The 27,002-nt window shown below is 37.0% G+C and overlaps 1 protein-coding gene across 1 annotated transcript in view; it reads left to right on the top strand.

The window, feature by feature from the left end:
• Positions 1–26,123, top strand: part of CEP192 (centrosomal protein 192) — a 77,851-nt gene extending 51,728 nt beyond the window's left edge. Inside the window, exons 31-46 of the mRNA XM_087707311.1 lie at positions 1,566–1,730; positions 7,572–7,832; positions 8,011–8,117; positions 9,362–9,471; positions 10,745–10,886; positions 11,744–11,913; positions 12,206–12,329; positions 13,096–13,201; positions 14,980–15,178; positions 16,113–16,192; positions 17,396–17,491; positions 20,204–20,323; positions 20,763–20,881; positions 21,591–21,699; positions 22,044–22,102; positions 25,732–26,123. Of these exons, the coding sequence (XP_087563437.1) occupies positions 1,566–1,730; positions 7,572–7,832; positions 8,011–8,117; positions 9,362–9,471; positions 10,745–10,886; positions 11,744–11,913; positions 12,206–12,329; positions 13,096–13,201; positions 14,980–15,178; positions 16,113–16,192; positions 17,396–17,491; positions 20,204–20,323; positions 20,763–20,881; positions 21,591–21,699; positions 22,044–22,102; positions 25,732–25,873 (2,109 nt within the window). The 3' untranslated portion in view covers positions 25,874–26,123. The remainder of the gene's footprint in view (positions 1–1,565; positions 1,731–7,571; positions 7,833–8,010; positions 8,118–9,361; positions 9,472–10,744; positions 10,887–11,743; positions 11,914–12,205; positions 12,330–13,095; positions 13,202–14,979; positions 15,179–16,112; positions 16,193–17,395; positions 17,492–20,203; positions 20,324–20,762; positions 20,882–21,590; positions 21,700–22,043; positions 22,103–25,731) is intronic.
• Positions 26,124–27,002: the final 879 nt, after the last annotated feature.

Raw genomic sequence — 27,002 nt, forward strand, 5'->3', positions numbered from 1 at the left:
GCAGTATTATCAATACTTTTGCTGTAGAATTTCTTTCTTTGAGTCCATAAATACTTTAATTTTTTCCTCTTCTATATCCTGCCTTCAGGAATAGAATTCCTCTCCGTTTACTTCCTCTTTCAATATTCCATTCTTTCCATTTTCAGGAACAAACCAATTACCATCAATATCAGCAGGTTTAATTTCTTTATATTCATTTTCCATTTCATTTTTTTGAGTTTCAATCACCCCGTCTTGCATTTGGTAAACATCCTCAATTTTTTCATCATATTTTATTGTTATGTGCTCTAAATGTTAGCTATCTATTCTTTCATATATATTTGATAACTTCTGTATTTCTGAAAGTATCTTTTGCAAATTTGCCATTCTAACAAACACAGCTGCTCTATCTTGGAAGGTTAATAAGATTAAAGCATAGATTCACAAAGGATGTTACTGGCACGTCGAAGGGCCATCTGTGTGTCTTCCTTCTTATCACCCTTTGTAGCTAAGCAGTAAAGTCTTATGGTGCCAAGTCAAAAACAACCCGTGGAAGAACAAAAGCCTCCCAGCCTCTGAGCAGTGGTAACACTGTTAAAAAAGTTTCCTTTTGTATATTTGTAACTTGTATTTCAAGTTAGAAAAAAGAGTTCAATCTTTAAATGAATTATAAAAATATCCACAGCAATGAAAGAGAAAGACTTTAGCCTATAAATTACAGAGAATCATAAATAGAAGGTGGAAGAAGAAAACTTAATCCATCCATTTGAAAAGGCTTGTATAAATTCCATCCATGAAGATAGCATTTAAAAAGTAAGATAACCACTGTCCAGAACCACTCCAAATTTTATTCCACTGCTTGAGTCTTCTATTCTTCAATTTAAATTAATTTTTAAGTTTTTATAGGCAGTCTCTTTTTAAAACAGTAAAAGTTCCTCACCAGCTGGAAACACTTTCACTTTCCATATCCTTCTGTTTTAGAGCTGCCCCAACTTCATCAGCCTTGGCTGGATTTTTTTACCGCAGCTTGAAGAACTTCTCTTGCTTCTTTCAGGGATTTTGTGATATCCCCGAGATCAGCAAGACATATTCTTCCTGTTCACCATCTCTTCGGTGTAATTTATGAATAAATTACAAAGCTTATATGATTCCTTTAAAATTTTGAAAAAGATGTTGTTTTATGTAATGTTAAGCAACTTTAAAATATTTAATGCTAATTTTGTTAGAATATACCAGCATTCCTGAGTATAGTAATTGCCAGTTCGGAAGCTTATCTCTTGGGGAAGTGTTGTCATTTTCTAACTTAGCTTTGTGAACAAAACCCCTCTTCAGAAAATTGATGCATGTAGATTGTTTTGACTCTATTGAGCCTGTGCGTGAAAAAGATAAAAAGTGGAACTGGAAAATGTTTTCATCTGTCAAGATTGTTTGAATAGATGCTAATAAGATTTTAGAGATTTTTTTTTGGTCAGTGGAATGATTTGTCTAAATTTATAGAACTATACAAGTTATTTTAAACTAAATTTATTTATTGAGAACTTAACTCAGATAAACTTAGTATGATCTTTTTCCTTCTACATTTGTAGTTGAAAGTTGGAGAATATGTGTACAATAACTGCGAAATCAAGATCCGCCCAAAGCACGATTATAATATCTGTCTAACATTTACACCGTATCGTTTAACTTGCATGTTTGCAAAGCTGGAAATGAAACAGCTTGGTGTTCTATCTCAGCTAGGAATCAAATTCACTGTAAGTTGCCTTTTCTACTTGTAATGTGGTTGATATTCTTCATTTTTGAAGTAAATTTAGATGACACATATTTAAATTTAAATTGCAGAAAAATTAGAACATGATCAGAATAAGCTTATACACTAAAACAGTTTCTCATTCCTAAGAGAATAAACTATCCTTGAATTTCTGATATTTCTTGTCATGGACTTTTTCAGTATACTTTTCAGTGTTTACATTTACTATTATCTGAAATTTTAAATTTTATTTTTAACACAATCTACTTAGCCTATCTGAATTGAATACCTGACCATGTTGCACTATACATAATGGCTGCTGTTTCTTGACAGAGAGAGGGAGTATATATTTTTGTTCTGATTAATGATGAATGAGAACTCAAGAAATTATAATCCCCATCTATGCTAAAATATGTATTATTCTCCTGTGCAGTGCTTGGAGAGTCCAAGCAAGGATTAAATTCAGTCTATTTGCCCAAGGACTGAGTCAATTTTCTTAACCACGCCTCTTCTCCTCATTGAGGTCAGTTTAAAAACTCAGTCCAGCCTAGTTTGAATGCGTTTTGGAGAGTTCTTCAGTTTTGTGCGAATAGACTGGAATTCTCCTTAAATAGTATAGAGTTTGTTATTTTTGTAATTGTTTTTCTGTAGTTAGCAGTTTCTTTCACGCTTCTCTTGTGTAGAATGTGATTGTGAGGACTTCGGGGCTTTGCGGCTCCGCTTTTTTCCGTGGAGCTTGCTGTTGCCAGGGCGCTTGTCCAGCAGCTGCTGGTGGGCGCGGAGGAGGTAGGAGGCTTCCTTTTCCCCCAGCTGTCTTTTTCAATTGACTGTTTGTGCTGGAGACCTTGTTGGAGGCTTCGGCTTGCGTTTGACAGCTCCCTCATTACCTGAAGATCAAGGCTGCCATTTTGGAATGGTTTTTCGCATGCTTTTCAGCCGGACTGTTTTCCATTTGCCGTGCTTTACCGCACAGATTGCAGATCGTCACTGGGGAGTGCTTGGCGTTCGTTCAGGGCTCTGGCAAGGCGTCCTCCCCACAGAAGACCATCCTGTCCCGTAGGACTATCTGCAGGGCGCAGCAGAGCTTGCATCTCGCGGCGGGGGCCAATGGCCTACTGCTCATTTGTGACATCGCCTTCGGCCACAAGAAGCAAGTTCAGCTCCCATTTTGCTGTCTGTTAACGCCATGGCTGACAGTGATCTAAGAGCACCAGAGGAGCAACTTGAACCCTCGTCTAAACGCAGTAGGCCACAGCCCCCTGACAGGGAGGTTAGCAGTAAGGGCACCAAGGGGAAGGGAACACCTAACCCCAGAGGGGGCAAGGCCTTGTTTAAGGCTGAGGCTCGCAGACATAGGGCATTGGAAAACGCCCAGAGACTGTCTCCTTCTTCTGAGCACCAATCCCAGGGTTCAAGCCCCTTACCACATCCACAAGTGGCCCATGCCCATCCCTCTCCTCGAAGGGACGTTTCTCCTTTCCTGGTGGATGAGGGATCCCAGGGATCTTCTCCTGCAGCTTCCCTGGGTTACCTAGAATCCTTCTTGCAGGAGGAGCTATGCCCCTTCGCTTGTTCCATTGATGAGGAAGAACAGTCACCCTCAGGGCATCCGGACAGGGGAGTTGCAGGTGGTGCAAGGACCACCAAAGATCAAGAGCCCGATTTGTTTCCTGCAATGCTGAAGGTCATAGAACAGGCCATTGAAAGGGGCATTGAGGCTGGCCTCCGCAAGAGGCTCACAGCTCTCAAAGGCTCTTCTACCAGACCGCCCCAGAAAGCCGACCAGGAATCTGTCCTCGAGGAAGACGATATAGTGGAAAAGGAGTTATCAGAGGATGAAAACCCTCTCCCTGACAAACCTGCCTTCACTGGCTTGTTCTGCCCCTCTCTTTTCTAATCAATCTTGTGCAAAGCTAAGGCTTCCACTGAATTAGGCACTCCCAACCAGGGAACAGTGACCACCTCTGGATCTCAGGATCCGAAGGAGGGGCTCTTCAAGGAGAACGCTCCTGCGCAGGAACTGGTGCCTCTACCAGAGCTGTTTGTTAACGTTGTTCAGCACCAGTGGGTACAGCCTGGTTCACTAACAAATCCCAGTGGGGCTGATAAAAACCTCTATTTGGTTGAAAGCAACCTAGAGGACATATTGAAGCTCCCACAGGTAGATGCCCCAGTTATTTCTCTAACCTCCAACTCTGTCCTACCAGCTGACCTTCTCGAAGTCCTTAAGGCTGAAGATAAGAAGGCGGAGAAGGCATGCCATAAAACCCACCAGGTGGCTACCTGGTTAATTAGGGCATCCACTTCAGCATCCTTCTTTACTAGGGCCCCATTGCTTTGGCTTCGGCAGTTGAGGTCGAATCCTTCCAGGGAGGGTTCAAGATGGAAGCATGATCTCAACAAAATCATCGCAGCTGTCGAATATTCAGCTGATGCTTTCCTCAGCACCGCCAAGTTTGCCTCCCGGGCATTAGCCTCCAACGTTACTTCACGCCGTCTGCTGTGAAGTAACATTGAAGTCGAAGTGGAAGCTGGCTTCCGCTCCCTTCAAAGGAGGACAGTTGTTTGGGGAACCTCTAGAAAATGTCCTCATAGAGACTAAAGACGAACATAAGATCCTTCCAGCCACTAGGAGGGCAGATAAAAAGGGCAATAACTTCTTTCAGAAACAGCCCTTTCGGGGGACTGACTCTTCAGGTGCGGGTACCTCCTACCAGAGATCTTTCCCCCAAGGCAATGACAATGGCCAGGATAGGGCAGGCTTCAAGGACAAGGGCCGACAACAACAGTAGCCCTTTCGACGTTCCTTTCACAGCGGCTCCAGGAACCGCCCTTACCATAGGTTCAAGTGACCACCAACGGGATCCTCCCATAGGTGGCCGTCTCCAACTTTAAGCCGCTCGATGGGAGTTGATCACCACAGACGCCTGGGTCATCAATACGATCAGACAGGGACTCACCATGGAGTTCCTGTCTCTTCCTCCAAGGATCTTCGCCCGTTGCCCTATTCCCGTCTCCTTCCATCATCTCCTACAGGTAAATGCCATAGAGCCAGTCCCTGTAGAGCAGGAGAAATGGGGTTTTTACTCCATTCTTTTCCTCCTCCCAAAAAGCTCTGGGGGTTGAGGGCCATACTGGACCTCAAAAATCTCAATCGGCATCTGGCCTACAAGCATTTCAAGATTCAGTCCTTACAGGCCATCCTAGGCTGCATCAGATGAGGGGACAAGTTGACCTCCATCGACCTGAAAGAGGCATACCTGCATATCCCAATCCGCAGGTCCCACAGGAAGTTCCTCAGATTCTACTACGATGGCAAGCATTACCAGTACTGAAATCTGCCATTCGGTCTGTTGGCAGCACTGAGGACTTTCACAAAGATATTGGCGGTCATAGTGGCCCACCTGCTCTTCCGTCAATACGCCTTCTTTGTTATCTAGACATCTTGATTCTATCTGTATCCGCCAACCAAGCTCTCAGAGATCTCCAGATAACCATCTCCACCCTGCAGCATCATGGGTTTTTGGTGAATCGGGAAAAGAGTCAGCTGACACCGTCGACTCACAGAGCACTCATAGACTCAGACAGTTGCCGGATGTTCCTGTCTCCAGACCGCAGACACAATCTCATCACCCGCACACTGCAGGTAAGAGTGAATCCAGTTGCACCCATCGTGTCTCTATCGCAACTTCTGGGACTCATGATTTCATGCATAAACATAATTCCCTGGGTGCGTCTTCACGCAAGGGAACTACAATGTTCCTCCTACCCATTCAGCTTGCCAAGGCCAGCAACTCTCCCAGGCATGTTGACTGCCCCCAAAGGTGAAACAGTCTGTCCAGTGGTGGGATTCTCGCTCCTCTCGCTGACGAGGGGATGCCTCTTCAAGGAACCGGACCGACTAGTAGTCACAACAGATGCCAGTCTCCAGGGTTGGGGCACCCACTTCCAGGAGCAAGTGGGACAAGGCAAGTGGTCACACAGAGAGGCAGCCCACAACATAAACTGGCTAGAATTGAGGACTGCTAGACTAGCCTTATGACGGTTCTGGCGGAACATTGTGGGTCACCATGTTCTGGTGCTCACAGACAACATAGTGACAAAGGCCCACATCAACAACCAGGGAGGCACCAGGTCCAGAGCATTGATGGCGAAAGCAGAGGCTCTAGGGAGGTGGGCGGAACATCATCTGGCCTCCTTACGTGGGGACCATATATTGGGAGTGGACAATGTGGGCGGACTGGCTGAGCCGGACGACCATCAACAATGCAGAATGGCAACTTCATCCATCAACCTTTTGTCAACTGACTGGTGGTCAATCTGTTCGCCAGTCCAGCCAACACCCAACTCTCAAGGTTCTTCTTGAGATATGCCAATCCGCAAGTAGAGGGGATCGACCCTCTGCGCTGCAAATGGCCCAAGGGCCTTCTGTACACTTTTCTGCCACTGCCTCTCATCCCGCAGTTGGTTCGCAAGATCTTCTTGGAGGAAATGGAGGTTCTCTTAATAGCACCTCACTGGCCCAGGAGATCCCGGATCCCAGCTGGCTCCATATGGCCACCTGGCACTTGAGGGGAAACTCCTGAGGAAGGACAAATTTTTGGACAAGATCATCCGCACCATCTAGGCATCTCATTGTGCATCCACGACTAGGATTTACGACACCACTTGGGCTGCTTTTGCTACTTGGTGCAGGGCTCATAACATCGAGGCCGTCTTGGCGACCATTCCGTAACTGCTAGACTTCTTGCAGGAAGGGTTGGATAAGGGCTTATCCCCCAACACACTTCGTCGCCAGGTTGCAGCCCTCTCTACCATTTTGACGAGACATTCATCGGTGTCGTTGGCACAGCATCCTCTGGTGAAAAGCTTCATCAAGGGCGCCGCCAATCTGCATTGACTCTCTTGACTGAACACACATTGTGGACAAGTCCATCACAGACTACCGTCTTCGTTTTTAAACTGACCTCAATGAGGAGAAGAGGCGTGGTTAAGAAAATTGACCCAATCCTTGGGTGAATAGACTGAATTTAACCCTTGCTTGGACTCTCCCACAGCGCCCAGAGAACGACCGTTCAGGTAAGCCAACGGTCATTTTGTATTACAAGACTTGCATCACTTAGTGGTAAAACTGTATATTTGAATGGCACAGTTATAAACTTTCTTAAGAAGCAGAAAAAAGAAGTGCAGATAAAAAATAGTTTGGTTTCAGAGATATAAGAGCTTTAAACGCCACTTCAGAACATTTTTTGCAGACATATTTCAAGAAAGATTAAGTTGCTGATTTGATTGTGTTGTTACTGCCCTGGGGAGTGAGCTGGGCTTCTTTATGGGTTTTTATAATGTGGTGGATTTTTTAAAATGTTGTAAGCCACCCAGAGTCACTTATGTGTGAGTTAGGCAGCTATATTTATTTGTTTAATAAATAAAAAATAACAAAAACCTGTTCAGTTAGTATTACATATCTAATTAATTTGGTTTTAAAAATAATGCTTGCTGATTGACTATTGTGCTGTTGGTGGTCTATATTTGGACCTTGTTCATACAATATAGATTTTCTTATGTTTTGATAACACCCTCCAATATAAAGTATATACAATATGTAGGATCAAATACCTGAGTACATAGAAGAGAAGGCAATATTTCAGACATGGTACCTCTAAGTAGTTTAAACCTATAGTGTTAACATTCTGTTAACTTGGTAAGTGGGTGTACTTGAAGATCTTTATGCACTTTCATAATTTAGGATTCCCCTTTTTCTTGAATTAAGCAAACAAAGAGTAATATGAAGGGACTCTTTCAATTAATGTCGTTCTTGTTTATGTTTTTTTCCCCTGTCTTTTAGATACCATTGTATGGTTATGGAGGAAAAAGCAACTTGAGATTAGAAGATGTTAAAAAACATGTTAACAGATATATATTAGGATTGCCTGATTTAGCACCTGGTAAAACAAGTCATACTACTTTCTCTGTACAAAATACGGGCTCCCGGGCTGCCTATGTAAAAGCATTGTGTTTTAAAAACATTTATGAAAAAAACATCATGGATCCAAATACAATGAAAATCCTTCCAGAAAAGTTCATCCTTAAGGAAGGTTCGAAGCAGGTAAACATTTAAAGCCAGCCATGTAATTGCTTGGATGAACATGACCTTTGTAAATTCTTATACATTACAAGATATCAATTTAATTATTTTGTTTTGTTTCCATACATATTTTTAATAAAATATAGTAGCATTTACAGAAATATGTGAGATTTAATACAGTAATAACTCTCTCTCTCAGAGAATTGCAATTACATATATTTCCTCTGAAGAAATCAAGAAATCATCAGTGTTGTCTACAATTTGCTTGTTTTATGGTGATGAAATTTTGAGACAAAAATGTTGCAGGTAAGATCTGTTTTTTTGAATGCCAAAGTAGCTTAAAAACTCATAGCTATTCCCTTAACAGTCATTCTGTTCACAGTGTAAGATAATTAGTTCAAAGGAAGGGAGTAAATTCAAATATCAGAAAATTAATATACTGGAATAATTTGGATAAATGCAGTTTTTAATCTACATTATATTTTTTTCTGTTCTTGACCATTCATCGTTCAATTTATTCAACATGTAATTTGTTAAAAATGTACTAGATTCAGAGGACTTTTAATATTGCCTTTCAGTTAGCTTCATTTTTTTTCTTTATAGTGCTAACAATCCTAATCAAGTGCCAATAGTACAATTTCAATTCTACTATTCACATCAAAGGGCAATTTAATAAGGACCAGGTAGATTGAAAAATTATTCATTAATGTAAGAGTTCTGAGGCTTATCTTGACAGTGCTGATCATTGTTAAATTGTTGAACAGTGAATCAGGGCATCCCAAATACATTCTTGCATGTGTTTACAATTTTAATCTGAAATTTAGTTGGCAACTGTTTTATACTGCACATGGCTCCAGTGGAAAGCCTCTAAACTAATGTGATTCCAGTTGAATATGTCCCACCTGCATTTTTCAGAACTGTATTTGATAATCTGAAAGATTCTGGTGTTTTTATGATTCATGCATATTGGAGGCCTGTCAGATCATGATTTAAAAAATGGATTCTAATGGCAGGTTATTATATGAATCTCTTTCACAGACCAAAAAGAATATTAAGTTTGGTTTAAAAAAAAACCATGTCTATTGATTTTATTAGTTATAGACTCTAAAATCTTTACTTCCTAAGCCCCATCATCATGCAGAGGACTCAGAATAGATTAATCTCTTCTGGAACCACTATAAAGTGAAATTATTGCTGTCCAGAATTCTTTGTAGATGGATGAAGGAATAAATGGTTTTTTATTCCATGGATGCATCTAAAGCAAATAATTGTCAGTAAGATTCTTCGGTTAATCGTGAATGCTTAAAGTATTGGATAATGTATTTTTCCTTATAGAATCAAAATTACATTGATTTTAAATTTCATCCATTGTTATATTGTGTTTATATATATAACTAGGAGTAGCTGAGCAGTAGCTTGTTAGTACTCTTAGATATGCTGCTTTTAAACTGGTACAACTGAAACCACTATTTTTTGTAATATTTTTCTTTTATCAACTACTTCATGAAACTAATGGTATCTTTAAAATCATATTAATTTTTTCTATTTAGAACAATACAACATAAACCAGAACAATGGCAAAAAATACTTTCTCCTGATAATCCAGTAGTAAATATTAAATTTGATGAAGAATTTCTCGGAGAAGAGCTGGTGGAAGAAGGTATTCTGAAATTCGATGTCATTTATATTATATGTATATACTTAAAATGTAATGCTTTCTTTGGATTCCTCTCTCACTTTCTAAATACCATTGTATTATAAAACTAATGCAGGTGCAGAGATCAGATTTCACTGACATTGATTCTACTTTTACTTCCTCCAGGGTGATTATATCCTTCTCACTCCCTCTGTCATGATTCTAGACACTAACTATGATTCCCATTCATTGGGTTTTTGACACACACTGCATATCCTTGGCATTTGATTTAATGCCAGCCAGACATTTTTACTAATGAATTGTCAATTAGGCATTTTTACCAATTTACTTCTATTTCTGAAATTAATTTCTGACCTTAGCCAAAAGTTTTATTATAAAAAGTTTTATTAAGAATTATAGTTCCTAGGTAGCACTAAGTAGCTTAGTAATATTTTTGGTCTTGATTTGTATTAGTATTGTTCTTTGCTAAGCAAACAAAAAATTAAGCTCAGAATTAAACATATCCCTCCCCTCCCCCCCACTATAGCCCTTCTGTGTGATAGGTTGGGCTGAGAGAGACTGGCTGGACCAAAGCCACTTTCAGCCCTTCAAAGCAGGCCAGCTCAAGAAACAGATAGGAAAGGAATATAAGGAATGCCGCTTTATTGTCATAATAATAAAGGAACAGAATCTAAACGCCTGATTCTTTTTCTTCTTGATTCATCTTGTACTATAATGAAGTTATTTTGAGTTTTGTCTCTCATACTTGCTTCATTTTAGGATTGTGTAATCTGTTCTACAAATTCTTCAGTGGTTCCTTTCTTCCTTCTCTGAGGTTAGCTCTTAATTCCTTTATAGTCACTCATTGAGATTCTGTGACTGAAGTCAAACCTGGGTTTTCTGGTTGCGCCAATACACATCATACCACATTGCTGTATATTTACTTTATTTGCCATGTACAATAGAACTGGTTATTTTGACAATTGTTATAGATATTTAATGGGACTAGCTGGTTTTTCCATTGTCATTACTTGGACAAAATTTTAAGAAAAATCTGTTCAGATGATCCAATCCCTCTCCAAAAAGTCCAGAGCAAATAGAAGTTTCCTGCAACCCTGTATGTAGAGTCCATTTGTTATTGTTTTCATTACCATTGAACTTGTTGGTGAAATTATTTGAGAACACATTCCACATATGGTGAAACTATAAAGATTATTAATGGGATGCAAAACTATAATATTGGAATAGTGGAGCTTTTCTTTCATTAATTCAATTTGCCTTATTAATTATTTTCTAGTCTATGACCTTCCACAACAGCTAAATGATCTCCAGTATTTTTTGACAAACATGCGAAAGATTACACTCTCTGTTGTTAATGATTCTGTTAGCACCGTATCTGATACTAGGCCATCTTCAGTACATCAAATGGCTTTGGAGAGGTAATGGCTTATTTAATATTTTTGTTTGAAGAATGCTTTAAATTGTTAATGAAATAAAATTTAAATCTTTAAATTGCTAATAAACAGTTCATTATTAAATAAGAGAATTACAGATAAAGTAAAAAAAATTAGATCATAGTGACCAATTAACACGCACCAGTAAATTTTAACATTGTATCTGAATAAAATGTATTTTAACTCATGTATTCTTGATATCTTTGTTCTTTGTTTGATTTTGTTTAGAACAAAATTATACAATTTAGAAAATGTAGCTCAAGAATAAGAGTAAAATTACGTTCACATGACACCATATTATGGTGCCCTTTCTTTCTCAAGGATTCCAGGGAAAGAATGCTTTATGCTTCTAGAACTGTTTTGAAAAACTTTTCCTAGCAGTTGGAAAATGTCAATATTTCTTGGTTTCTCCTTTGGAAAATGTGAAGTTGAGAAATTTGAAGGGAGGTGGAAAGGAAGCATATCGGGTTTCAAAGAAGGAAGGATCTGTCTTTTTTTTTTGGACATTTATGTGGCTGTCTTTCTTAAGCAAATAACTCTGGGTGGCTTAACAGTGTTAAAAAAAAGAAAAATCTACAGAAACACACAATAAATACACATAAAAAAGGCAAGGCACTTTATCCTTTAGCCTCCATTACAAGCTCATTGATATTGGGCTCTGTTGCATTTATCCCTAAATGTTTTGGCTTAAGTCCTTGGCTTATGACCCTAATGGAGCGTGCCCATAACCATCATATGTTGTAACGTCATAACACTTAGTGATTGTGTTTCAATTACACTTTTTCCTCTTTATTGTCCTAATTCCGGTAGCTAGTAATTAACTAGTTTTTAACTATTTAAAGACTTGGTATTCCTGAGAAATCTGCTATGACTCTGGATATACTACCCGTTAAAGGACCTAATAGCTGTGCCCTATCTTCAAAAAATGATGTCCTAAATGAAAATACCCTTGTTTCTCATGAAACCTGGACTCTTCAACCAGAATTCCTGATTCTCACAGCTCCTTTTCAAAGTGAGTAACTTAGCAAGTTTTAGTACTTAATAAAAATATTGTTGTGACCCTTTCCCTGTTGATTTAGTTTTATTTGAAAATTGTTAATCATACAAAATAATGGGACCTTGGAATGTAATAATTCTCCATCTTGAATAATTGGTTACCAATTCAGAAAAAATGAATATCATTTTTTGTCAAAATTTACAAGTTTGTTTAAGTTAACAATAAGTATATAAAATGCAACAGTAAGTATATAATTCAAATATTTGTAGAAGATATCTGAAAACTCATGCAATTCTTATTTCAAAAGGTGGTGCAACAGTTACTAAATATACACAAATGACCAATACCTCAAACCGACCATTGAAATTTGAACTATCATGGCCTGCTCATTGTCTTACAGTAACTCCTCAACACGGAACTATTGAGCCAGGGTAGGTACTTCTGTTGTCTCTGAATATTTAATGAGAACAGACAAATACCGCCTTTTGATTCTGTATGAATTTACCTAAAAGACGCATAGAATTGTACTGCAAGTCTAATGAATTTCATTTTGTTATAAGAATTTTTTTATGGCCATAAGTGTGGCTTCTAATGTTTTCATTTGACTGCAATTCTTGATGAGTTACAAACTGAATCTGTATGGAGTAAATTAATTGTTTAATAACTTTAACTTTAACAAGATAATTTTAATTAAATTTTAACTGCAATTTTTGTTTTTGTCGTATTCCTTCAACTTTGTGGTGTATTTTCTAACACTCAAGAGAACACAACTGTGCTGTAGAAAGAATGTTTTGTGTGTGTCTTATAGAATGTGACAACGTTTTGATAATCTGAAAGCAGTAGAATCCATTACAAACTAACACTAAACTAACATTAAATAGTTAATAGCCTTTCTGCTGTGTCTCTTTTGTATATGCAGTATATAGTGAAAATTTTCCACATTGCAGGTTATGTGAACACAATGTATTGATATTTTGAGTTATTTTTCTATACGATATAATAAAATAACTCTGTGATGTTCTAGTGCTTTATGGATGTTTTGCTAAATGATCCATCAGTATATGAACTTTTTCATTATTCCTTAACCATAGTGAAGTTTATGATTCTTCTATACAAATCTCAAAGTATTATAATTTCTTACATCAAATTTTCTCATTTCACTAAAGTTCAAAACTAAGAATTGAATTAATTTTCTAGGAGCAATGTTTCAATTCATGTGAGCCCAAATCCATCACTCGCAGATAATAAATCAATATTTCCATGGAATGGCGTTATATACATACTTTGTGATGGTGGACAAAAAGTAAGTGCTTCAAAAATGTGCCAAAGTTCTAAAAATAAAGTGTTATTCATGATATCATATCTAGTTTTAATATTGTAAGCATCCATATTTTCTGAAAAATATATGAAGGGACTGCAGAGAAAATTGCGATGGAATAACAAACATGAATCTTTGAACTCTGTTTGGAAGCCTAGAGCTTTGTACTTGTTAGTGGAAAAAATAAGTACATATGTACTTTTGATTTATTCCAACATGAGAATTATTATCAGACCCCATCAATCTCCTCAGTCTATTGAACTTTATTCCAGTGAATATGGCAATGTTATAGAAATAACAATGATAATCTGAAAGATGGTGAGCATGTTTTGCAAATAAAAATATATTGATAACTGTTCTATATAGTTACATAATACATGCAGATTTAAATGAAAATCTTCATCGGTATCAACAAGACATGCTCTTCATATCAATAATCTTTGTTCTACATTGCCCCATTATACTCAAAATATTATTTGATTGCCTGACAAATAGGGTATTATCTCCCAAACCAGATGATATATAAGATAAGACAAAGGATGTCATTCACATTTTAATTCAGCTAATAAAAACTGGAATCAAACTTTTACTAGTTCTTGCTTAGTGACTACTTTTCTTAGTGATCATTTGAAGTTACAATGGTGTAAGACAGTTTTGTGACCAAACCTTGCATTTATTACTATTACTGATCCATATCCCCAGTAAGAACTCCTTATCAGGAAAAATGAAAAATAGAAGTGGAAATTAAGATTTCTTAAAATCTTCTCTTTCTAATTTAAGAAAGTATACTTCCTTTCTTGAAAACATATTAATGCCTATTACTTTCCACAAAACAATAATAATATAAATAAAATATATATTTAGTAAAATCTATAGTTTTTAATCATATCTATAGACTCATTAATAGGGGAAAGTTTTCAATAATCTCATACGTTTAATAATTCTTAATTTTAAAAATAGAACAAAACAACACAATCATTAATATTTTTTTAAAAAGAAACATTTTCAATAGCATCTGAATCAAGGTATTTTACTATGCTTTCCTGAGAACTTGCAAGAAGGCTCTAATGTCAGTGTTCAAATATCATGCAGAATTAAATCAGAGTCCAAGGCAGAGCTATCCTTTAAGTTCCAATTTAATAAGACAGACATGTTGGCATCATGCTGTGGAATCCCAATACTGGAAATGGCATCAGAATTCCACCCAGTTAAAAGTTCATGATTTTGTCCCCACACCCACAATCCATCACATAGTCCAAACTTCTTCTACCACTCTGGCATCCACACCCAGCTGCTTCCGGTCAGGTGTGAAAGTACGGAGACAAAGGATGACCTTGAGCTGCTAGAAAAGAATGATAACAATACATTCCACAATCTCACTCCTGTCTATTCCCCCCTCCCATCGACTATACTAATGAAACAGCATAATGAAATAAGAGAAAGTGTGGCAGGCCAAAATTCTAAAAGGAATATAATTGCAGGCCTGACATCTAATCCTTAAGTCTACAAATAATGTTGTAAATACAACTGTTGTGCAACAAATACTTTTAAAAGATTTAAATTCATGTTTTCTATTAAGCTATTGATAGGATTGCTTGTTAGCTGGTTACATTTATTATTTTCACATTGCAGTTGAATTGTAATAATTCCCTAATATGTTAGGGTATGTGTCTTAGATGGCAGTTCTAAATAGGTATCCAGATGTTAACTTGAAACAAATTATAGAAAAAGGTATAAATGTTATGTCTTTCTATTATGTATAGCTTGTTAAGGTTCAAATTCGGGAAAATATCACTGAGAAGTCATCTGAAAAGAGCTCACTAACTGCTAAAATGAATGCTCAGCCACAGTCTGAACTAGCTGTTACTCACATACAACCATGCCAGAAAAAACAGTTGACCAAACTCGAAGTAAAAAACCGGACCATAATTTTTCCTGAGACAAAATCTGGTGAACACTCAGGTAAAGTCTAACTTAGGTATTTATATTTATAATTTATAGAGTTTATAAACTTTATTGTCATTGTACATATATACACAGTATACACATACAACGAAATTCACATGACACCCAGAGACCAGGTCCAACACACATGACAATCCCCAAACACACCCCCACCCACCAAAAAATCCCCCACCCCTAAACCACCCAAGCATCCACACAACAGACCAGGTATATTGATATCCTTGGGGCACATGCTTTTAGTGCTGAGAGAGATAGAGAGATAGAGAGAATAAAAACAAAGAATAAGCTCAATTCTAGCATTGGAGAATATTTTCACTGTCTTTGCTGTTTCTTTTTTATAGGGATGTAGAAAGCAGACCCAGAATCCTGCAAACCTGAGGTTTCTTGCCATTCGGCAAGGCATGGTGCAGGATGGCTCAAAAGGCAGAGATAGGGGGGAGGTGGGGGAAGATAGTTGAAGACAGTCCCTTAGCTTATTGAAATTCAGGGCTGGGAAGAATCAAACCTGAAATGGCTTGGCTTGGGATGGGATGGATAGTCACTTAATGAGCTGCAATTCTCGGTTAACAGCAACAATGCTGAGTGCTGGGATTGCCATTATACTGTAAATCATTGTGGTCATGTGATATTTCACTTTATGACTACCAACTTAACAATGGAAATTCCAATCCCATTGTGATCGTAAACCAAGGACTACTGGCATGAACTGCTTTGCTACTCTTCAGATGCAGCCTTCAGAAAATGCTGGAGTAAGAAGAGAATATTTGTATCACATTGGTTTTCTGTAGGAAAGCAACAATACTATACAACTTACCAGTAATATCACTCCTGACCAAATAAGCAGCTTAGATTTTCAACAAATTGCTTGTTTTTGTGGACCGCTATGAAATTTACCATTAACATTTTATTGTTTGGCCATTTTATTTTACAGAAAAATACCTAGAGATTGAAAATAATGGAGATGAAAATTTGAAGTGGTTTTTGACTTCTTTTGCACCACCATATGTCAAGGTTAGTTTTAAAAAATCTGGTTTTCAAAGATTGGGACAAGTTCTAGTAAAGAAATAATCTGTTCATTTAAGCAATTTGTTTTGTGTTTTTACCGGTCTTTGCAGCCCTCTCTGCAACTATTTATTAAACATGGTTTATTCAAAGCACCATGTAGGTTAACATGCTTTTCATTCTTGAATTAACTAGTTAACCAGGATATATGAACTACTGTAATTACAGCTATTGCTAACTTACGTACTGCTGATGTAAAAGTTTGACTCAAATCAGAAAGTGAAATCATTTATATTAAATGTTATATTTCAGATTATTGCAAAAAAACAATTTCATATTTCATTCAATAATCTTGATTGCTTTAATAAGGAAGTATTTTCTTACGCACATGAAAAGTTTGTTAAATACCACATGTAGAAAATTGGTTATGTCACTAGAAGAGCAGGTCTAAGTAGAATTTTTGTAACGGTCTGTTTAATAAAAACCTGATTTTTATTTTAAGAAAACACTTTACAATTCACTAGACAATCCACAACCCACCATATATTGTTTTAGAGATATTTTCTTAACTGATAAGCAGATTGGCCATGGGTGGACAAAAAAGCACTGGCAGAATGAGTGAGTTCTGACTTCCAATCAGTTTCCCCCTGATTTTGCTTGTGGGAAGCTGGCAGGGAGTGTCAGAAATCACATCACCGGACTACGGTGGTGCAGCTGCACAGCTACTATTTTGCCACACAATCCTTGAGATTTTATTCCTATTGGAGTAGTGGGCCCTGGATTTTGGATGCATTCTTTAAAATAGCTCATTTGAGGTACTTTGATTAGAAAAATTATTGCCCTATGACTGTTTCACAGGTTACAAACAAACATATAGGTTTAATGCTTTTGAAAATGTGCTAATTAAAGGCAGTATATATCAGGTTTAAAAACATCAGCCTTAGTTGGTTGACATACATTGTTATATGAAATTCATTTATTGAATCAAGAAATGATAAATATATGTTTAGTGAAAACTTGAAATAATTTTAAGTGTTTCATAACAGTATTGATAAACAAGAAAAACAATTTTCACATAATGAAATTACACCATGAAATCAGTATATTACTGAAACTCATAATCTCTAGTCAATCAAAAGTAATGTAATTAAAGATTATTTAAACAGTGTATTACATAACTAATAGTTTTGATTAATAATTGTTTAATTTTAGGATGTTGATGAAAGTGGAGATGTTTACAGAGCTACATATGCTGCTTTCCAGTGTTCCTATCTTTCAGGTACTCTTGAAGTTTGTGGAAAAGAAAAAGTAAGTCACTATTTGATCATGTTCATAGTAATTAATTGCATTTTTAGCTGATTTTACTTTAAAGGAAGAGAAGATGTCCCAAACTCCTAGGTTATAATTGATAAAACTGTTCCTCAAGACAGGTTGTTGGAAACTTCTATTTTGAAAATAAATCAAGCATATCAGTAAGATTTTATTAGTTAGTCCTAAATATACAAACTTGTCAGCCCAGGTTAAAGACTCAAGTACCGCACGAAGAGGTGAGCTCCGGTTACTTCCTTGGCTAAGAAATAGACATGAGCACTGCCTCCTAGAGTCAGAAATGACTGGACAAGGGAAACCTTTAAGTTTCTACAAAAGCATTGTTCTTTGAGTACATTGCACAAAATGAATGCTTTGTGTTGGAATAATTTCCAATTATTCTGAAGTAGTTGCTATTCCATTATCTTTACTTTTTACATTCAGGAAAGATATTTTTCTTGCCTTTTACCTTCACATTCTGTGTGAATTATGTTACTAGGGGCTATAGAGCCAGACGTTCAAGGCCAAAGTGTGATTAGGTACAAACAGGAATTAAGATTAGGTACAAACTTTAAAGCAACTATGTCTTTAAATTGACATGACTAAGCTCTGCAGCTGATGTGCAAACCCTGGACAAGATGTGCTTACTTTAAGGTGTTTCCAATAGATGCTCTTTGCCTCAAGGGTCATCTGCTATCCATTATTAGCAAGATTAATTTTAACTTTGTTACCTTTACCATATATTGTTGCAATTCTGGCAGTTGAGCAGAAAAGAATGATGAAATACATGCCTAAGATACGAGATTTTTTTGCTTGTTTTCAAAAGTTTATCAAAAGTTCATTTTCATTCTGTTGTTTTCAGAGGATAATGATATTCTAAAGTCCTTGGTCAATACAAAAAAAAATGTTCCTTTTTCTCCATGGCATATTTTCTTTTTCTTGGTTCAAACTGTGAAAAGTGTTTTGTACACAAATTTACAAGGAAGGAAGTGGAACAGGTCAGAGGCATAAGACAAGGCAGTAGGACAGCTCCTTCTGGGAAATTAGGCTATTGCCATCTCTATTGCCTACAATTAGTTTCATCTCCCCCTCCCACCATCATCCCAACCTAACCATTTCTGTATATTTTTATAGTGACCACTAGATGATAGTAAAGAACAACAGACACAGCTTTTATACTCCCAAATGGCTGTGGAAAAAAATCCTAAACAAAGTGTGCATGTGCACACATGCGTACACACACACACACAAACACACACCAAATTGAAGTCTACTCTCAGCCACAGAAAGTTGCTGAGCAATTCATTGTCTCTCAGTCCAAACTACCTTATAGGATTGTTGTCAGGAAAATTGAAGGAAATGTTAATTTCCTCTGAGATCCTAAAATGGAAAGGCAAGATAAACTCTTAACATTAAATTACTTTTGCTTCAGTGTTAGCTATATGCTCCAGGCATTATTTATTTTTACTGTGTTTCCCCGAAAATAAGACAGGGTCTTATTTTCTTATTACAAACAAAATATGGCTTGGACCTTATTATGAGGGGAGGGTTTATTGTTTTGGGGTATTCTCTTTTCCATCATGCAATAACATCCACAGGCATTACTGAATACAGACTTCAGTACAAGTCTCATACATATGGATGATATACAGTCATACAGTCCTTACTAGAAGAGTTCCTCTGTTCTGATGACACTCCAGACTAATTTGTTTAAGCAGTTTGCTGGCATATACCGTGTTTCCCCGAAATTACGACATGCCCTGATAATAAGGCCATACCACATTTTTCTGGTGGGCAAATATATAAGCCCTCCCCCACAAATAAGCCCCCTGGACAACCCCCCACTTCCGGCCAGGCAGAGCGCCGCTCACCAACCTAGCGGTATCCCGAAGATGCCAAGCCGCGGGAACCGGGGGGGGGGCAAAGGTGATTGCGTTGCTTAGCGCCTTCGGGATACCGCTAGGTTGGTGAGTGGCTCTGTGCCCAGCTAAAGAGGGGGGTTGCCGGGCAGCTGCTCTCTTGCGGGCGGACTCCCAAAAAGCCGGACACAGCCTCATGGGCGAATGGCTGTGTTGTGCTACACAGAGACCATAATATTTTTCTGCAACTATTATTGACACATGTCACTACTGCTGTGCAAGCTTCATTGGCTGCCTGTTGGCTTCCACATGGAGTCAAGATGCTGGTTATTACCTTTAAAGCTCTTTTTTGGTATAAGACTTGATTACTTGGATTTCTGCTTATTCAGTGTGTTTGGACTGAGTTGATGAATTCCAGATCCCTTCATTAAATGTTGTCATTTTATGAGACCTCTTCTGTGTGTCTTCTCTTCTCCTATCCTCTGGAATAATATCTCCCCAGACATACAGACAGCATGTTGTCTCCTGAGGGTCCAAATAGCCTTTAAAACCTGGCTTGGTCTCAGGCCTGGGGTTAATATGTTGGGGAGAATGCAGATGTGGTTGGGTTTAATGGTTGCTTTTAGTCCAGATTGTCTTGCTTCATTTTCTTTATGTTTTTAAATATTTTAATTATTAATTATATTTTCAAAGCCATCAATAGTTCGTTGGGTGAAGTTATTTAAATAATAGGTTTTGCAATGTGTTTTTTAAAATAAAATCATGTCATAATGTTCAAATATAGTTCATTCTATTAATTCAATCAAGTTTGGTCAAATAGTCATACATTCATGATTTTCTAATTTTTTGATAGATTATAGTGTCGTTTCTACCTAGAGACAAAGGACATTATTCTCAGTTTTGGGATCTTGAGTGTCACCCATTGCATGAGCCTCATTTGACAGACAAATATAGACTTCAGTTTTGTGGAATGGTAAGAATATGAAGGAGTAGTTATTTTTTGTTTGAATTAGAGTCATAATTATAACATTCCTTTTACATAGAATGGAAGAAGAAAAAAACACCCCTATCGTAAACAATTTGTATATTTATGTCTAATTGCTTTCTGATTAAAGCTTTAAAATGAACTATTTAAATAGAATATCTTAGTGAAATCTTATGTCATATACTTTGTAAAATACCATAATTTGATAAAATACTAGGACTTACCCCTTACCTCTTTTCCTATACTCTAGCAAGTATAATGATGCTAACCTTAGTATGAAAGTATCAGCTTTAAGAAGTAGCTCTGGTTTACTTAATTTCTGTAGAATAAAATTAGTTGGTTGATTCAGTTTCTGCATAATTAATGGGTAAAAAAAGCATAGCACTTCTCTAATTAATTACATTTTGTAATTTATATATTATAACAGAGTATCCTAAGCAGTAAACAGTTAAAAAATGAAGTATCCGCATCATCATTCGTAAAAATCAATATTCGAGATGTATCACAAAGAAGAGAATACCTCAGTATATTTGATCACAACATATGGTATGTAAAGTGGATAATTTATAAAATACATTTCTGCACATTCATTCATTCTCAATGTTTTAAATATACATTCTATTTAGCAGTATTTTATGATATCTACAAACTGCTTTGTAATAAAATCAAGGCCATAGATTTGCCTTGTACAAGGATTTGATTTTTAATGTGGTGTGATCTACTATTTTGATTCATGAATCCTGATTTATGGTATAACATTATGTACAAGCCAAGCTACTACATGGTTATTTTACAAACCAGGGTTAAATATGGCTTAGCATGATGATAAAATATAAATGGTGCTTTTCAGTCATGCTTCTTTAAAAATCAAAGCTTATTAAATGTAATCCCAAACTGATTTCCCCGCCCCCCACAGAATAAATTTACCTGAACAAAGAACAATCTTCTTATGAGAAACAATAATATTTTACCTTCAGAACTCTTAACAAACACGAGATGCAAAACTATGAAGTAGTCTATATTTAAATACTCTTTACTCAACTATAACCCTCTTAGTATTGTTCAAGAATTGGGAGGAAATGCAGTTTTATCTTGCGGGCATGAAAAATAATTCAGATGTTTCTTAAGACTAAAACAGTGACGGATTGGTCTTATAAAATACATTTTGTAGCTTTAAGTAACTTCCCAATTACAAATACCAATTAAAACAGAGGATTATTTTAGTAGCATTTTTTCTTTTTTCTTTTTAAACCAGGAAAGGGGTATATGCCCAAGAAGATGTCTATACATTTCCTCCAACTAAAATTGGCGAATCAAGTACATTGAAAATCAGCATGAAGAATTATTCTATGTCTTCCTGCCAGGTATATTGACTTCTAAGGATTGTTTAAAGTTGCATTTGATAAATCTTTACACTAACATACTTAATACTTGTTCTCATGTTAAAGTTATTTGGATCATTGTCTTTTGCTAATTTACTTTCCAATAGAAAGTAATAATTACTAAAATTGGAAACTATATCCAATATAAATCCTAATGTTTAAATATGTATCATAATTTGTAGGCCAAGCTTAGCTATTATATTTTTTTACTCCATGGAACCTGCATATGGCTATTTTAATTGAAATTTATGTCTCATGAGGGATTATATACTTGCTGGGTAATGAATAAAATAACTCAAATATTTTAAACAATTATTAAATTACAGCTCAACTTTAGAAGTCCTGGAGAGCCTTTTTATATCAAGCATTCCCATTATAATTTGAGGTGAGTGAAAATGTATTTTTTCCCTTAAAATAGTTGGTAGAAGGCATACAGATACTCCTTTCTTTACAGTCGGTCATTTTATGACTATTGGAGGTTAAGATGGCCATGGAACAGTTACTTTATGGCCCATAAAGCAGATAGGATGATTGTGCCTACAGAAGGGGAGGTGATACAATGAACTGCATTGAAGCAGCAGTTTTGCAGGAAGAGAACATGCATTCCAAGGAGAGGGACAAGACAAAAAACAACACAACTCTATCTGGATCAGAGACAGAGAGTTAGAATAGCTACTTCGTATAACCTCTCAGGGTAAATCCATTATGGTGAGGGCAATATAGGGTAATCTGGCAAGATTCTGGTGTGAACAAATAAAGAACTGAACTTGGATTTTTCCAAGTTCCTAGTGTCGTTTCTACAAAGGGCATTATTCTCAGTTTTGGGATCTTGGCTGGATTTTTCTATGTGGTTCTTGAGCTGGGTTTGACAGTATCTCCAGCCTTAATAAATGGATACACTGCCCCCGACAATCATGTGACTGCATGACTAGTTGTTGTGTTCCACATCACTAATGTACATCTACCAGATTCACAATATTTATTCATATCTCATTTTATTATTTTTATAATAACTCAAGGCTACAAATATGTCTAACCCACCTTTTCCCTCTTATTTTCCCTACAACAACAACTTGTGGGGTGAGTTGGGTTGAGAGTAAGTGACGGATCCAAGGTCACCCAGTTGCCTTTCATAGCTATTGTGGGATCTGAGCTCAGGTTCTTGCTTTCTAGTTCCTTAACCACTAAACCACAGGTGTCAAACTCATGGTGGCACATTGCTGGCATGTGATGTTTCGCAATGTTTTTCCCTTTGCAGAACTGGGGTTAATGTGGCCTGCGCATGACGCATCTGGCCCACAGGCCGCCAGTTTGACACACCTGCACTAGACCAAACTGGTCTAAAAATGCCCATTCAAATGAATTGCTTTGCTTAATGATTACAGCATTCACTTAATGACTGTAACATTCACTTAAGAACTACTGTGAAAAGGCAAAAAAATAACAGTCATATTATTATTAAATAACAGTCTAGTCGTATGGGTGCTTTGACTTACAACCGCAATAAACATAATTGACATAATTGCAGGTTCAGTTATAATCATAAGCTGAGAGATATCTGTGGTGTAGGTGTGGGGGTATGTATGTATGTAGGTAGGTAGGTAGGTAGGTAGGTAGGTAGGTAGGTAGGTAGGTAGGTAGGTAGGTAGATTAGATTAGATAGATAGAGGATAGATAGATAGATGGATGGATGGATGGATGGATGGATGGATGGATGGATGGATGGATGGATGGATGGATGGATATATCTGGAGGTTCTTGTTTGCTGTAGCTTTGGCTTGCTTTAACTGCTTCCAAAATTCCAGTTGTTTTAGATTTTATAATAAAGAGCATTATTAGTTTCCTTTATTGTTAAACATTTTAATATTAGTAATAATCTGGAATAAATTTTGCACCAACAGAATGAAAATTATAAGAGAGACAGGTACCTGAAAAGTTTACATACTTGTAAAAATGAAAGTTTACAAAATATTTTACTGTTTTAGCCTTTTTTTAATCTGCAGAAGATTCAAAGTGAGCCACAATATACTTCCATAGATTAGTTAGTGAGAGAATCACTGTTCATAATATAGGGGTGTGCAACCTGCAGCTTTGGTCACTAAAGACTGACCTACAAAAGTTTTCCTGCTGATTAACTTCATCACTTGGCTAGAATGACTTATATTATTGATTATGTAATCAAATCAAATGCCGTCAAATAAATTGTTCCTTGTTTCATTCTTCATCCTTGTGCTCCTACTTAATTCATTGGGAGGGAAGAGCACAGAGGGCTGGTTATATGTACATTAGTGAGTGTGTATGCATTTGAATGTTTCTATATTAAACTTTGTAGTTAAAATGCTGGTTACCTATGCCCTACAGCAGCAGCAAGCAATCCTTTTCTATTCATAGATTCAGATTTTTAAATTAATTATTTGGGTCACTGAGAGCAGCCGATGAATATACCTGGTGCCTAACAATATCACAGAGTAAATGGAACTGAAGCATTGATAAATGGGAAAGTTTGTTGCCAAAATTTGGCAGGATAGTCTGGGATTATGTTTGGTCCCACTTGTAGCCCACAGATTGCCTATTCTTTATTAGGTATTACAGTTTCTTTTTAGTTTTTTTGATTGCCCTAGGCACCCTTACTTGGCAATAGCACTTAGACTTTTATATTGCTTCACAGTACTTTATAGCTCTCTCTAAGCAGTTTCCAGAGTCAGCATATTGCCCTCAACAATTTGGGTTCTCAACAGTGGTGAAATTCGATTTTTTTTACAACCGGTTCTGTGGGTGTGACTTGGTGGGCACGGCAGGGGAAGGATACTGCAAAATCCCCATTCCCTCCCCACTCTTGGGGGAAGGATATTGCAAAATCTCCATTCCCACCCCACTCTGGGCACAGCCAGAGGTGGTATCTTCCGGTTCTCCGAACTACTCAAAATTTCTGCTACTGGTTCTCCAGAGCCTGTCAGAACCTGCTGAATTTCACCCCTGGTCCTCATTCTACCAACCTCAAAAGGATGGAAAGTTGAATCAACCTTGAGCCAGTAAGGATTGAACACCCCACCCTTCTGGCAGTCAGTAGAATTAGCCTGCAATATTGCATTCTAACCACTGTGCCACTGCGGTTCAGTTCTTGTCAGACATGTAAGGTTGTCTTGAATAGTGTTGATGTTTTAGAAGAAATAGTTGTCATTATGAACTAGGGGGTAGTTCCTGCTTAAAAAATCACTTGTTCAATTACAATTCTAAGTTGTGACAGCATTGAATGAGTGGCACTTACAACTAATCCCAAACATTCAAGCCATTACATACTCCGATCCTGTGGGCATATGATTGCCATTTGTGCCTTTTCTGCTGTCTAACCCACGAACAAAATCAATGCAGAAGCCAGCAGGGAAAGTTGCAAGTCAGTCCAGTAGTGCCCCTAGCCTCCCTCCATTTGTATAGTGGGGTGTCCTGCTTCCCCCCATCTTCCCTGTATTCGCATGGCTTCTTCTTCTTCTGGCCTCCTTTCATTGGCATAATGGCTTTCTCCCCTAGTCTCACATCATTCCTATGGTGTAGCAGTGTCCCCTTTTTTAATTCAGCCTCCTTTTGCCTATGCACAGCCTACACCCCACCCCACCCAACAGCAACCCCACAGTCTTTATCTCAGGGTCCCATTGCTTCCCACACAACAGTTTGTATGTCCTGGAGTTACAACAGCAACTGCGTCTGCAGTTATCACTAAGAGTTAGCAATCACATGACAACACTTTTTACAACCATATTGTTCAGCAATGGCAATCTTGGTTCCAACTGCCTCATACCCCAAGGACTACTTCTATGCAACTAAGAATGAAATTCATATAGACAGTTTCTTTTTCGTCTCCAGAATAGCACAACCAGCTGACAAGCTGTAATATACTATTATGATAAAAAAATACTCTGCTGGTAATAGAGCTCCAGAACTTTCTTTTTCTCAATCTAAATATGTTGAAGAAGTCTGTTAAATGCTCACCTAATTCTTATACATTTTCTCTCACAGATGTCACCACTACTGCAATTTACCAGTCCAATTCAAACCAAGATCCCCAGGCATTTTCAAATGCTTATTGGTGGTTGAGACAGATAAAAGTGGAACTCTTACTATTCAACTAATTGGTGAGGGTTTGGCAGAAAATAGTTAAATATGTTGTTAACGATGCACACTTTGACTAAATTATTAAATTTCCATTTTTGTATACAAAATAAATGTATAGGTAACTCAAGTATTTGTAAATTTTAATAAAGTAAATTTATTAATGTATGCTATCATGGAACCAGTGCACTTTTGCTGTTGAAAGCAGCAATGTAAGTAACTTGTTTTGATTATGACTTCTTAAATGACAATGTATCAGTTTAGTTTTTTTAAAAAAATAAAATTTTCTTTATATATTTCCCCTTTTGTTGTGTTTATTGCTAACTCTTCTTTATATCTCCTATATGAATATTTTGTATCTAATAAAATCAAACTGTATAACTTTCAACTGTATTGTTGAAAGTTGCTATCAAAGTTGTGTGCCCGCCTGCTCATTATTGCAGTACAAGTTCCCATAATATGGTCTTAGGCCAGCTGGCAATGGTGTTATTAAATCTCATCTAGGAATGTTAAAGATTGAATTGGAATTTGTATGTTTAAAAGTGGCAAAGGTTCTGTGAATGTTTCAATTAAATCATTTCTTTCAGATGGGCTGAAAATGATAACATTGTTACAAAGCATTTATAACACTGTAACCGTCTCAAGAGCATGCAAATTGTTCTGGATACTTTCACAAATGAAGGTTAAATTGCTCCAGGAATTGAGTAATACATAATGGTTCCAAGTAGACTACTTGATGTGAAGGTTAAATCTGTCCAGAAGTTGAGTAATATATAATGGTTCCAAGTAGACCACTTGATTCCAGCTGATTTGAGAACAGTAAATTAATTGTGTGACCTGTGTTGAAACTCTTGGCAGTCAATAATGTATAACAGATCATTGACTATTGTAATGAGTATTGGTGCTATAGTCTCTATTATGGATATACAGATTATAAGAAATCTCTGTTCTGTTTGGATTTAGCTGCAGTTTATGTGTATTATGTTCCCTAGAATTTTATTAAATATGCTGTAGATGCATCAGCACGTTTCCCACAATCTTCCTGCCCAGATATTATTTTCAGCAGTACCCAGTCTGCTACTTACAATATGGAATTAGCAGTAGTTTGTAGTTTGCATATTCACCCCTCATCTCTGTAAAAACAGACATTATATTCTTCTCCGTCTCTGTGTGTTGCC

This window comes from Thamnophis sirtalis, unplaced genomic scaffold (genome assembly GCF_051295495.1).
Source record: "Thamnophis sirtalis isolate CommonGarterSnake01/CBP01778 unplaced genomic scaffold, rThaSir2_p1.2 scaffold_2, whole genome shotgun sequence".
NCBI classification, from domain to species: domain Eukaryota; kingdom Metazoa; phylum Chordata; class Lepidosauria; order Squamata; family Natricidae; genus Thamnophis; species Thamnophis sirtalis.